At 33.9% G+C, this 14,866-nt stretch overlaps 1 protein-coding gene across 1 annotated transcript; it reads right to left on the minus strand.

Moving 5' to 3' along the window:
• Nucleotides 1–3,164: 3,164 nt before the first annotated feature.
• LOX6 (PLAT/LH2 domain-containing lipoxygenase family protein) lies at nucleotides 3,165–13,828 on the minus strand. The gene is made up of 9 exons (XM_047307659.2): nucleotides 13,371–13,828; nucleotides 12,253–12,530; nucleotides 11,858–12,095; nucleotides 11,408–11,740; nucleotides 11,237–11,322; nucleotides 10,879–10,986; nucleotides 10,476–10,777; nucleotides 10,045–10,311; nucleotides 3,165–4,010 (listed from the first exon to the last, which is right to left on the minus strand). Exons 1-9 carry the CDS (start codon nucleotides 13,747–13,749, stop codon nucleotides 3,251–3,253), a joined length of 2,751 nt encoding a protein of 916 aa, XP_047163615.1. The 5' UTR covers nucleotides 13,750–13,828; the 3' UTR covers nucleotides 3,165–3,250.
• Nucleotides 13,829–14,866: the final 1,038 nt, after the last annotated feature.

A 14,866-nucleotide genomic window follows, 5' to 3' on the forward strand; every position in this document is an offset into this window, starting at 1 on the left:
ATACTTTGATAAAAATAGCATTTGGTAACAAGAGCTTTTATAACCAGTTAAGGGGTGTTGCTCCCTCCACCTCCACAGCCTTCTCCCTCCACTTCCCCAATTATCTTTAATTCCAATTATATCCTTAAAGTTAAATTTTTTTTTTATTATTTTAATATTTTAATATTTAAATATAAACTAATATAAATATACATTATTCAAATACATTAAAAAGATATTCAAAAATAATAAATCAAAATATTAAAATATCTAATAAAATAATAACAGAAACATAAAATTAAAACAAAGCTTAAACGGATGACATCCTTCAACGGATGTCAACATCCGTTTAAGGCGAAACGGATGTCGACATCCGTTTTGCTTTAAACGGATGTTGACATCCGTTGAAGGATGTCATCCGTTTAGGCTTCGTTTTCATTTTACGTTTTAGGGTTAAAGGATTATTGAAAAGATTATTGGAAGGATTATTGGAAGGGTTTAGGGTTTAGGATTATTGGAAGGATTATGACTACGTACCTGGAGAGGAACCACGACAAGCACATTACACCACAAACGCACTGCACCACGTACTGCACCGAAAGCAAGAGGAAGATTGCTTGATAATTCTTTTCACGATCACTGAGCTTTGCAGAAAAATATTTTACTCATACAAGGAACTACGTAGGTTATCAGTGAAATATGTTATAAATAAGTAAAATTAAAAAACAATAATTCTAAAAATAAAATTTTACTGAGGGGCAAAATAATAAAGGGGAGGTGGAGGGAAAAGGCTGTGGTGGTGGAGGGAGCAACACCCCCAGTTAAGATAATAAGTAACTCTAGAATTTGTAAGAAAAGCGTTTAGTAAGATTGAAGTAATAAATACACAATTATTTTTATACTGATTCATTCCACTAAGCTAGATTAAGTTCTCCTCTAAAACTTCTTAGAGAGTTCAACTATAATCTTCAACAAAATTACAACTAAGTATTCATATCACTCGTGATTTATATTACAAGTGTTGCTTAATAAAAAGTAGTTATCTATTTAGAAATTACGATAAAACTAGTTTATATGGCAAAAAGAATTTCTAAAATTGTAATAAACTTATTTTTATAAGAAAAAAGTGTTTCACCAAGTAGAAAAAATATTATATTTTTAATTAAAATTTAATTAGAGTAATTACTTTGTTAAGCTATCAAAAAGTCTAAGTAAAAAATATAAATACTTATAAGATTATTCATTGGAAAAAAATATGTAACAAATTTATAAAAATTTGATATAAATTACTAAAAATGATATTACATAATAAGTGGCATTTAAACTAGAATAAAAACTGGTGAAACTCTAGTATGTTGATTATAAAAACTACAATAAAAATCTTAAATAAAATATTTGTGATGGATATTATTACAAGAAAAAAATTTAAATAACAACCCATTTTAAATAAAAAATAATAATCACGGCAATGACTAATTTAGATATTAAATTAAAAATTAAAAATTTTTAATTTTTAAAATAATTATTATTATGACTAAAAAATTATATTTATATTTCAAATTAGTCATTAATATTAATTATTAAACTGTGGCTATCAAATATTTAGTTTCTAAATTATTAGTAATTATTTGTGAACAAAGGATTTGTTTCCAAGGACTCGAGCACAACATGAAGGCTAGAATTTGGTCCTGTAATAACTTAATTCCGAGGAAAAAAATGAACCCTGCTTTTCCTGAAGTCAGTTGACACAATATTGTATATTTTTGGTTGAACAGTTCGAGGTAGGAAAAAAAAATCGGATATTTCCTGAAGTATAATGCCAACTTGTCTTTAGAACAATATGTCGAACTAGGCCAAGAGAACGATCATAATCACCTAGGATTTATTATCAGTTTTTTATACTAATTGATCATGTAGTTTAAATTAATTTCTAATGACATATAATTAAATGTTATTAATTTCTTTTATGAATTCAGAAAAAAAGCTGAATTTGGAAAAAGTTTGTGGAGACCACAAAAAAGTGGCAACCTTAAACCACCAACCATGAAGGAAAAACGAAAGGAACTGGACAAAGAAATGGAGGGAAACGACAGGTTTTGCAAAAAGGTAGAAAGAAATTGGATAAGGTGGAGAAGTGGGTCTGGATGTAGACATGCTTTCTCGAACATATTTCACCGCTACTTTATTATTCATAGTTTTTTCTTAATCATTTTAAAAAATTGCATTTTATCATTAAATTAAACGATGTATCTATTTTATTACTGAAATTTATCAAATTAAACTGTTTATATAACATTTGTTAAATAAGATATATTATATCACTTTTAAGAAATATAAAATCAAATATTTATATATTTAGTTTGAATACAAAATATAGAAAATAAAACATATTTAATCAATCTATACTAGTGATTAAATATGTGTCAGCTTTTTTTTTAATTATAGCAAAAATTTATTAAATTATAAAATAATTTATATAATTTTTTATTATATAATTAGTTTTTCATTATAACAATTATTTGAATTAAACAAGTGATTTAAGATAAATTTAGAAAATAATTTTTTTATTATAAATAATTGTTTGAATTAAAAAACTATTACTAAAAAATAAAATTGAAAAAAAATGTGTGTACGCTATATCATTTTCATAATAGTAAAGATTATCATAAATATATATATATATATATATATGTATATATATATATGTATATTCGTATGGCATTGCAAGTCCAGAGGTTCGTTGTCTGATGCAACCTCCAACGGCCCTTTACCTTAATGCTCTTATCAGCCTTTGACGGTAAGACACTCGTACTCGCGGGACACGAAGAAAAGAGATTCTGGAATGTTTAAACTTTTCAAAACATAGTCTTCTACAGTATTTTCAACTCATTATTTATGATGTGATAAATATGTGTGGTATATATAAATATGTATGATAAATATAAGAAAGTAAATTATATATAATAGAAACATATTTTCTATTATGTATATCTACATTTTTATTATATTAAAGTAATATAATTTTAAAAAACTTATACAATTTTATTAGAACAGTTTAAAAAAATGTGATATTTATAATTAAGTGAAGAAAATACATTGTTATTTTTAAGTAAAATTTTATTAAAGAAAAATTAGTTTATATTTGTTGAAACATAAAACTATTTAATTAAAAATGACAAAAATAATTACAAAAACTGTCTTTTATTTAATGATATAAGTTGGAGTTTAGGGTGAATAAATATGACTTTGACTAATAGAGTGTGAATAATGATCATATAGATATGCTGTTCGGAATTCCACGACCTGTAACTCCGGGTCCTGAGGAGCGGAGCAAGAGTTCATAGGGAGGGACACCTGCACCACTTCTGTTTCTCAAACGGGTGTCTTTGTTTCTTGCATTTATTATTTCCTCAATTTCCTCCAGTTTAGCAGAGAATTTATTAAATAATTCGAGGATTTCATGGTCATTGATCCGGTGATTGTGCAGAGGGTTAAGCTGACCCAAATACTCTTCATCAGGGGAATGAGTTGAAAGTGTGTCCTGAACAGCCATTACTTTGGTAGCTTGAAGTTGAGTAGGCAGTGATGACAGGAAAACAATTTGAGGATTTTGAATAAACTTCTCAAATTCAGGATCATTCTCCTGTGGGATCAGTTTTCTTATGAGGGTAGGTCGGTTAGGAACGTATCCTCCAAAGGGGTATTGTCCAAAATTAATGGCTGCATGTTGGCCTGAAGCGACCCATATCATTGTTGTAAGTATACCAGATAGGTCCTGTTGGGTATCGAGTTTAGGCCACCAGGGTTCATTTTTTTTGTCACAGTGACCCTTTAACTTGATTTCACTCCACCATGCTTGGAGTTCAACATCAGATGTAACTGAATTTGAATCAGAGTAGAAGTGTCCAACATAAGATTCTACCCATTCTTTTATGGCGGACCAGATCAAGAGTCCATCTGCAGCATAAGGGTAGTCTTCAATCACGAGTTTTACACCACAGGGCATTGAAGGGTCTTCTTCTGCCATGCCCCTGAAAAAAAAAGGAGAGGATTATAAACGGATTGATAGGATACTAATAGGGAAATTTATCAAACAGGACCAATTTATTCATCTAACATGTTTCATAGTTAAGAAGTCATACTTTTATAAATGATTTGTAGACTATAAATTGGGTCAACAAATACGAGTTGTAAATGACAAGAGCAGAAAACAATAATAACATGAGGTAAGGTAATAAAAAAACTTGAAATTCTCTACAATCACACTACCAATCATTTAATTTAATTTTGTATAACATTGGTCATCAGCCAAGTTGAAGAGTTACTATCTCCTAACCATCAAACTCAATTTACTTGATTGTGCTTAGGACATGACACATGCTCTTTGTTCACTTTTTTTCTGACCAAGATAAGAAACCAACTGGTATAGAAACAAGTGCTTAACTATTTTCATAGGAAACTGGTACAGAAATACCAAATTTCATAGGACACTGAAACATTACAACACCATAAACAATATAAACACTATACCCTCCAAGCTACTGAGGGCTTGGGCTCTCCCTTTTCCAGATTTCTCTTCTATCGCATCCCCTTTTCTCCTCTTACCCTTCCCTATTTTCTGTTGTCACTATAAGTTCCTAAAGACAGTTATGCTTGCCCTCTAATAAAAGATTAAAATGGTTAAAAAATTGTCAACAACTGCAATAATAGATGTCCTGTTTACTGCAAAACATTATTTCTAGTTTCTCCTCTTATAATGATTACTTATAAGAGGTCTAAACGGCTTTAGAACCACATTCAATATTGAAAAGTGGAAGGGGTATTGGATAGTCCAAAAGGCATGACAACAAAATCATAATGTCTTTCATGAATTCTGAAAGCAGTCATATGATTGTTCTCTTCCCGCATCCGGATCTGATGGTAACTAGATCTTAAATCAAACATGGAGACAATCATGTCTTTGCCAAACTCATCAAGCAACTCATCAATGATAGGAATAGGAAATTTATCTGGAATAGTGATCTTGTTAAGAGTCCTATAATCAACACAAAATCATCAACCCTGCTCCTTCTTCTTCACCACTATGATAAGACTAGAATAGGGACTAATACTAGGTTGAATTATACCTGATTTAAGTATATCATCCACCAACCTTATAATTTCATTCTTCTGGTAGTGGGGTACTAGTATGGTCAGGTGTTGGGAATTTGGGATCCATCCTTCAATAGTATCACATGTCGTGTTTCCTATGTTGCGGTAAATTTTGTGGCTCGTGAAAAACTAAAGTGTATTCTTCCTAAACTGATTCAATCCAAGCAGGATGAGGTGATGTCTTGGTCTTGGCTTGCAGCGAGTGATACTACACCAGGAAGCCTTGACCTTGATCACGAAGAGCCTTCAAGATGAAATTGAGAGAAGCCACTGCTCTTGTTAGATCTGATTCTCCCTTCAACATGTGAAATTCATCCATAATTGCGATCCTTAAAGTGAGTTCCCTGAAATTGACTCTTATTTCTCCCAGTCCAAACAACCATGCCATCCCCAATATCACATCAACACCTCCCAGGTCAAATACATCAAAGTCTTGTTGGATTTTAGGATCCTACAGCTCCAACTGTAATTGAGGGCAGATCCTTGCACATTGCAACTAGGTTTGCCAAAAGTTGAAGAAGTTGCCACTGGTGTCAACAGTGATGACTTGGTGTCATTGTGCAAAACATTACTTGGGTTGCTACCACCCGTAGGAGTTGCAAAAGAGAAAATTCAATTAGATTTTCTTAGTTAAACACCATTTTTCAACAAATACCTGATCATGCAAATGTTATAATTCAACATGCTTGTACACATGTTTCATTCCTCATTAGAGTTCATTAATTACATGTCAAATTATAGTTAGAGTTCAACTTTATTGGCATGCCTTTATCGGACTCTAAATCATGAAGTTGACTCTAATTGAGACAACATTGAAAGTTCCACGTTACTTTTGGGGGGAAGCTGTATCAATAGCAACGTATCTACTAAACAGAAGTCCTACGAGAGCTTTATCAAATTGCACACCAGAAGAAGCCTGGTCAGGTATTAAGCCATCTGTAAATCACTTGAGAATTTTTGGTTCAGTATGTTAAAGGCACATTCCAGACGCAAGAAGGAAGAAGTTGGATGACAAAAGCGAAACTTTTGTCTTCATTGGATATCATTCCACAGGCGCACGTACAGACTATACAGCCCTGAGAACAAACAAATTGTGATCAGTAGAGATGTGATTATAGACGAGGGAGCCACATTCAAATGGAGAAAGACTGAGACAGATTAGAAATCTGAAGATAAGACAAACAAGAAGTCTGCAATTGTTCCAAGCTGGCTGGAAGATAGCACTTCTGGTGGTGTTGAACAGGCTGAGAAACGTGATGAGGTCAATAGCAGAAAATCACAGAGGATGAGATTTCCTTCTTCAAGGCTAGCTGATTATGAAGTATTTGCTGACAGTGACAATGCAGATCTTGATGATCAAGCACATCTCACATTCCTAGCTGATGCAGAAGCTATTCCCTGGAAACAAGCGCTTGATATAAAGGAGTGGAGAGAAGCCATGATTGAAGAGCTAAATGCCATTGAAAGAAACAGAACTTGGGAAATGGTAGACTTACCTGAACATAAACAAGCTATTAAAGTAAAGTGGGTCTTCAAGACCAAGTATAAATCGAACGGTGAAGTTGCAAAGTTCAAAGCGAGACTTGTAGCAAAGGGATTTTTGCAGAAACCAGGAGTGGATTTCACCGACGTGTTTGCACCAGTCACAAGGCTTGAGACTGTGAGGTTAGTGATAGCAGTAGCTTGTCGTAAGAACTGGAAATATGTCAGCTGGATGTAAAATCAGCCTTCTTAAACAGTCCATTGAAGGAGGAGGTTTATGTAAGACAGCCACCTGGATTTGAGAAGAAGGGTAAAGAACATAAGGTCTATAGATTGAACAAAGCCTTGTATGGGTTGAGGCAAGCACCACGAGCCTGGAATAATCATATCAACACATTGCTTCTGAAACTGGGTTTTCTGAAAAGTTCTATGGAGTCCGGAGTGTATATAAAGTCTGCAAAACAGCAGAATACTTTGTTGGTCTGCTTATACGTTGATGATCTTCTTGTAACTAGAGACTCTGAATCGGCAATCGAAGGATTTAAGCAAAGAATGAGAGAAGAGTATGATATGACCGACTTAGGAAGACTGAATTATTTTCTCGGATTGGAGTTTGTTGAAACTGCAAGCGGAGTTCTCTTGCATCAAAAGAGGTATATCAGTGAAGTGCTGAAACGTTTTAATATGGCAGATTGCAATAGTACAACAGTTCCTGTCATTGCTAATCTGAAATTGACAGAGCAACGAGATGAGAAAAAGGTGGATGCTTCGTTGTATACTTAAAAGGAACAATTCACTATGGTCTCTTGTTCCCAAAGATGACGAGCAGCATGGGAAGCACACTGGAAGTTTGGAGCGACTCTGACTGGAGCGGAGATCAGGTCGATAGAAGGAGCACTTTCGGGTACTTCATTAAATATGCAGGAGCACATATCTCCTGGTGTTCTAAAAAACAAGGCGTGGTGGCACTTTCCTCGTGTGAAGCAGAGTATATAGCCTCTGCGGAAACGGCGTGCCAATGCGTGTGGTTGGAGGCACTTCTTGGAGACTTAAAACTGGAATGCAGAAGACCCATACAGATGATGGTTGATGACAAATCTGCTATCAGCCTGTCAAAGAATCTGGTGTTTCACGGAAGGAGCAAGCATATTGGTACAAAGTTCCACTTCTTGAGGGATTTGGTGAACCAAGGGAGGATTGAGTTACTGCACTGTTCTACTAAAGTTCAGATTACAGATATCTTCACAAAAGCTCTTAGACAAAGTAGATTTGAAAAACTTAGAGATATGTTGAATGTAAAATGCTATAGTAGTTTGGTTTAAGGGGGGTATATTGTAGTAAACTAAACTACTATAACCGTCTCATAACTGTTTGTGTAAGTGCCTATGCACTACTTATATTCATCTCTTCATTCAATAATACTTTACTTTTCTGTTGTTGTTTACTACTCTGTGTTCACTCTCTGTCTCTCTCTGCTGCATAACCCGCTGCTACCTAACAGATATGACTGTAGGTGTTGATTTCCCACTTGCCAAAAGGTTATTTTAAACAATTCATCTTATAGTTACATTTTCACTGTTTACTGCTCTATGAACTAATTGTTTTGTATGATAGGTGGTCTCCACCAACACAAAGAAAAAACACACCTACCTATGTAGTTCACCTGTTACGTTACACGTTTAACCACTTAAAACCAAAGGAGGTCATTAATCAAATCATAATTGTAGTTTTTTCAAACACATGTTTAGTATTACTTTTGTTAGCTATAATTTCTCTTTCACTTTTTGTGAACTCTATAACATAAATGATGTGAAGCGGTTGATTGATGTTGATATTTCTCCTATTAGTCTAGCACTTGTTTCTCATGTGTTTCATAATGGTATAGTTTCATCAAGCTGATCGGCAATTTTCCCTTCACCAATTTATTTCTATCAATCCATTAGACTTGGAACAACTTCATCAGAAAGACACGCCAAGAAGAACATAGATATTGACCACAATATCATGAAAAGTAGGTAGCAATATGAAATTATCAACATAATCTTGTTCAAGGAAATGAGTTCCAAGAAACTTATCATTTGCATGTCAATGCACAATACATACAATGGTACATTCAACACACTATTCACTACATATCACTTCAACAACCAACAATATCAAACAATGATGGAAGTTCACTTTCTAATACACATTTAATAGTAATATCCTATCATACTCAATTAATGTTTGTTTTTACAACAGTATTTTGACATCACAAGAGCCTAAACAACCCCTATCATAGCCTTTTTATCAACATGTTAGATCTTCTAACATTCATAGATACCAACAACAATGTTAGTCAATCTAGTCTTTGATCATCTCTAACGTTCGGATATATAGACCTTCATCATAATATGTCTGCTCAATCTCCATAACAAGTTCTCTACCCGTAATATTTTTCCATTCCATTCGAATATCTTTTTTCAATCCACCAAATATATTTGTCACTTCTACAATAACACCACTCTCAACATATAATCCAATACTATCCATGCATTGCTATCAACCTATATTGTCTTTGCAAAGGTCGGACAATGCAAGTGGGGAGGATGAAAACGAAGGCAATAGCAATGACAATACAAGTAAGGAGAATTAAGAATGAAGACAGTGGCAATGACGAAGATGTTAATATACATGTACATATACACGTGTTGCATTACAACATTAGATACCTATTAAACAAGAACCACATCAAAGACCTAAATTATAAAGAAGAAAATCAACTTGAGGCAAAAGTTTTCAGAAATATATTTTTTTCAGTTTCTCTTAACATCGTTATTATCTATATTGAATAGTATTTTGTATTTGTTTTACATGACCAACAACCTTCTTCACTCATTGTTTTAATTTTCCCAAACTCTATCCAATCGATATCAAATTGTTATTTATTACGTAAAATTCTTAAATAAACATCAAAAAAGATTTTAAATCTTTCATGTCCAGTATCAACTAAAATAAATAAAATAAAATAAAAGAACATAAGAAAAAAGATCGTGCACAAAAAGGAAAAAGAAAACTACAGTTGCACTTACATGTACAATTTCAATAAAAACAAAAAACAAATGAAAGTCATTTTGTCAAGAATGACTTCGACAATGCTGAAAATTGAGCATCTAAAATAACGTATTTGATCATTACTTCTTGAATGTGAAGTCATTTATTGGAGTATGAGTTCTTTAATACAAAGTGATTTCATTTGGATAATTTTTTTTTTAAAATTTATCTATTTCTGTAAATTTCAAAATAAATTGAACCTCTTCAGTAATTTTTCCATACTAGTTTGTTATGTCATATGACCAAAAGTTAAAATGATAGCAAAGTCGTATTACTAATAAGTACAAAATGACAACAAAGGAAAATTACAAGCGGGGATTTGCTTAAAATCAGTATTACCTCCGAATAAGATCTGCTGGCAGTGACTCCATATCAAATCGCCACAGGTTCTTGTAAGCTGCTGAACTAAGTTCCATGGCATACTTTCCTGGACTGAAAGAAGCTTCAATAATACCACCTCCGTTTATCAGATTTTGCCGAGCAAGCGCATTAATTTCTAATGTGTAGCGCATATGAGGGTGTAACAGCTTGTAAATTGGATGCATTGAACTTAGCTGTCTGTGAGTAGCAATAATATATGGCTCCATGCATGCATGAGTCCTCAACCTGCATATACAAATTTCCACTGTATATTAGTCTTAGCCAAATGCGCTATTTCTTCCGAAATAAGTCGTTCATGAATTTGAAGTCAATCTAGATTTGAAAAATATAAACCAACTGATCGAGCTATTCATGCTATCATTTTCAACTTCCATGAAAAGTTGTCTTACCAATGATTTACTAGTTGGTGGACGCCAGCATCATTTGAGCTGACATGAGCTTTTGCCAACTTCCAAATCCAGTGTGTTGTGGCATCATGTCCTTGCGTGTAAACTCTTTTGTTTTGTGGGGAAGAGTGCATTTTAGGAAGTGAAAGCTCAATTGCTATAGGACGAAGAATGCCAGCCTTTGTATAGAAGAGAATTGTCCGAGAGGCATAAGCTTTCCTCCCAGGTAAAGAGTTCATCTTCTTGATGAAGGGCAAGAGCATGTCATGGTAATCAAGGATAAACAGTCTCTTTTCCTCAATAGCCTAATAATACAACATAATACAAAAAAGATTGGTAGTACAGCTAACAAATTTCTGTTGGATAAACAGGTCAAGCTAAGTAGCAGCAGAAATATAGAGCAAACCTGTTCCAAGCTCATTCCACTAAGTTCTTGCTCTAGAAGTTCCTTTGTTATTGCAGATTCAGGAGGCCCATAGAGGGCAGGATCCAGATTGCTGCGGATGGGGAATTCCTGTGAAAGACAGAGAGAACTGCTAAAGAAACCACAAAGAAAAACACCTGATACTCCTACACAGGTAAAATTATTAAATAATTCAAGACAACTATTATTTTGGATAATCTCGATTATAATAAAATTTTATTAACTTTTTCTCATAAATTAAAACAGTCCGATTATATATGCAAGTGGAGACTGACCATAACCGTAGACATATGACAATCTTGAACCCTACCATAATTTAGTCCTAGACATATAAAACTACCTTCAACAGCTCAATATTCACTGGATTGACCCCTGCTAAGGTCTGTCTTGCAAATTCATTGTCCCGCAACCAAGAAAATTTATCCCCTGGAACCATACAAAGTGAACAAGTTAAAATAAATGCCGTTTTCGGTGAAAACAAGGTTGTGTTGCATTTTATGCACTAGCATACCTTTTATAACTGCAGGTATTTCATATTTCAACAAACTCTCTCCAGCACTCAGGACCTGTTTCATCATCTTGCCAACTAGGAGATTTTCCACTACCCCTTTGCTCTCTTCATCTCTCAACAGAACACCCTCAATATAAAGCTTGTCAATGTCGGAGAAGCACTTGAAAGGAATGTCTGAACTCGACAGTGTGGCGGCGAGTGAGGGCAAAAGATTGTGGAACAGAGCTTTCAACCTCCCAGCGGAGAAAGTGTCCTGCTTGATCTCCTCAAAAGTTTCATCCCGAGGTACATAAACCGGATGAGGCTTCTCAATTCTACTCTCAGACAGTGGATCTAATTGATTTGATTGGCACCCATTACACAACCCATCAGACATGCTATTAGTTCATTCATTCCAAAACCCAACACAAAAAGTAACCCATAAAAGAAAGCAAATTTTATGAAGGGTACCAGAGAGAGTGGGAGGTCTGCCAGTTCTACAACGACGAGGATAAGGCCTCTCGTGACCCCCAAGGACAGGTCTCACAAGCTCCTCGTCCTTATCAGGGTTGCCCAAGTCATTATACGTATCATAATCATAGATTCTTTCATGCTGCTTTCTTATCCCGTGCTGGTTACCCCTTACGCTTAGCAAATCCTCATGGCGAAGATCTTTGATACCAGCTGGTGTTTGTGACGGTAAGTATGCCTGTCCCGTTAGAGTTCGTAATTAGCGGTTACAGCAGAAATAGTTCCGCAGTCAAAACCCTCACGTGTTAATAGTTTGGTAGAGTTTTGTTTCTTGATGATCATGCAACAAATTTCATTGTTTTAGACTTTGAAAAGAGGGTTCAGTTGCGACTCACTTGGTTATTGAATATGATTCTGCTTTCAGGGTTGTCATTTCGGGAATGAATCCAGGTGTTTGCTGGGAAGAAAACGGGTCCTCCACTGAAGCCATGAACGATGATCTCCACAAGGTAGAACTCTTTCCCGTGAAGATTAGTGATGAGAATTGCACCCGGGCATCCAAAGCCACTTGGGACGCTGAAATCAGCAGTGTACTCCACAATGTAAGATACGTTCGATGGTTTCGGTATCCACCCTTTCACGTAGGTTTGCACGCTTTTCCCAGAATTAGTAACTGAACAACGATAAAACATACAAATAGCTGGAATCACAAAAAGACAATAAATAGTACCCACTTAAAGAGTAAATACAACACTGTCTCGTCTATGTTATATCTTACTTCATTTAGTTACAATGCTAAATATTAAATTTTTATTTCATTTTGTAAAAGGCGAAAAACAGTGAAATTACTTTTTAATTTAATTTAGTTAATAATTTGCTATTAATTGTTTGCGAATTTAATTGATGTGATATCATCTAACCATATATTTTAATATAGTTGATTTTTATAATAATTATTTTAAAAATATATCCATTTTTAGGTTAGGAAATGTGACTGCCATATTTACCGCACTTGAAAGATACAAGGGAGGTTTTGAACATATTTAGTTTAACAATGAAGACTGCCATCCTCTCCTCACATTATATCTATTCTAAGAGCATTTCCACTTAATCAAGTATATTAAAAAAACTATATCAATAGTAATGTCATAGTATGCTAAATAAAATATTTGATCACTGCTGGAAATATTAAAAAAATAAAAAGGTGTTTTGATCGCAGATCAACCGAGGTAGACCAAACAAGTTATCCCTTTTGTAGGCCTCTTGCTTTTCGTCGAACAAGACCACATGAAACCAAATCAAATAAAAAAAAAAAGCTTGCAGCTGTTTTGCGCAAACCAGTACTCTAGTTTGTGCGACAAAAAGTTCAGGAAGCGAAATAACTAATGATAGTAAAAAGTCGGTGTCGGTGTTGAACTCGCGATCTCTCACGACAACCTTAGAGACAAAAATTAATATTAAAAAAAAGTAAGAAGAAAGAGTTGAAGCTGAGAAACAGGAGAAAGTAAGTAACCAGGGTCGATGTCGTGGCTAATGAGTTGAATCTTGATGCCTTGACCAACGCCGTTGACCAAGTACTCCCACTGATCCCCAAGCTTTTCACCGATCTTCTCCTTCATCTTCTTCTTTATTGTCACCACCGCTCTCACTTGTATCCCTTCGTCAACGCTGGAACTAGGTTCCATTGGCCCCTTCTTCTCCTTCATCTCTTTACTGTCCAACGAAGTCGTCGTCATCGTCTGGCTCTGGTCTCCACCGCCGACAGTCGCTTGAACCTGCAGGCTCCGGCGCGCGGAGGGCGGGAAGTGGATGCCCCAGAAGCTGTTGAGAGCGACTTGCGGCGGAGATGGGCGGAGGGAGAAGTTTAAGTTGAGAGGCTTGAACGGCAACATTGTGAGTTGTCTTTTGGACTGACGAATCGGAGATGGCCGTCTGTATCCTCCTGCAACCCACTCTACACAGAATGAGAGATGCTAAGCGCTACCTTTCTTTTTTAAGTTTAAGTCTTTTTTTTTAAATATTATTTATTTAATTTTGATTTAAAAAGTTTAAAATCATATTAATTATTCCTTTTAATTATAAAACTACTTTAATCTTTAATTAATTTAAATATGTATTTATTGTGTGAGAAAAAAAATAAAAAATTTTATAATTATTTTACTATAATTGAATTTTTTTCGTAACTCATAAATAATAAAGAATGAAAGAAGTATAATATAATAACTTATCAATAATGATTTCCTCGCGACAAATACCACTGATTTTTTTATTCAGTCACTTCTTTCTGTTCTCAAATGACTCCATATATAATATTATTATTACTGTTAATTGTATTAATAACATATCTTTTAGTACTGTCTCTCTCTGAATGTTTATACTAATAAGTTTGGGTTTAGTGAATATAACCATACATAAATATGCATACTAAACTATCATTCATCTCTCTCTATTCTTTTTGTATATTATATCATTTATTGTGTTCACGTCTTTCTTTGTGTCTATTTTCTCTTTATATTTTGTTGAATGTATGTGAAATAGGTGAAAAAAAAACTGAAAAAAGAAATAGAACATTAGGTGTGTTTGTAGAGGAGAGCAATTGAAAGGTCTGAGAGAGTACATTTTGCTTTCATATTTCAAACAAAGAAAAACAATATCAATTATCAATATACAATAAAATAAAGGTCGTTTTTTAATTAAAAACAATTAATCATTATTTACTTTTTTTTATTATCCTTCTTAAATAAAACGTTCCTAATTTTCTTTTCTAATTTATCATTTTTAAGTGTTAAGACATATCATATGGGTAGTCTTTAAGAACTTACCTAAATCATTGCAAAATATCTCTTTGACATTAATTGATGTTTTTCATTCTCGTTTTTTTAATGGTATTTTTGCAATATCTCTTTGACATTAATTGATATTTTTCATTCTCGTTTTTTTTAATGGTATTTTTTATGATATAGAAAATATTGTCTTAAAGATCATGTTCTAGTATCAACTCACGCTTTT

This window comes from Vigna umbellata, chromosome 1, assembly GCF_029865625.1.
Source record: "Vigna umbellata cultivar VRB3 chromosome 1, Vumbellata_1.0, whole genome shotgun sequence".
NCBI lineage: Eukaryota > Viridiplantae > Streptophyta > Magnoliopsida > Fabales > Fabaceae > Vigna > Vigna umbellata.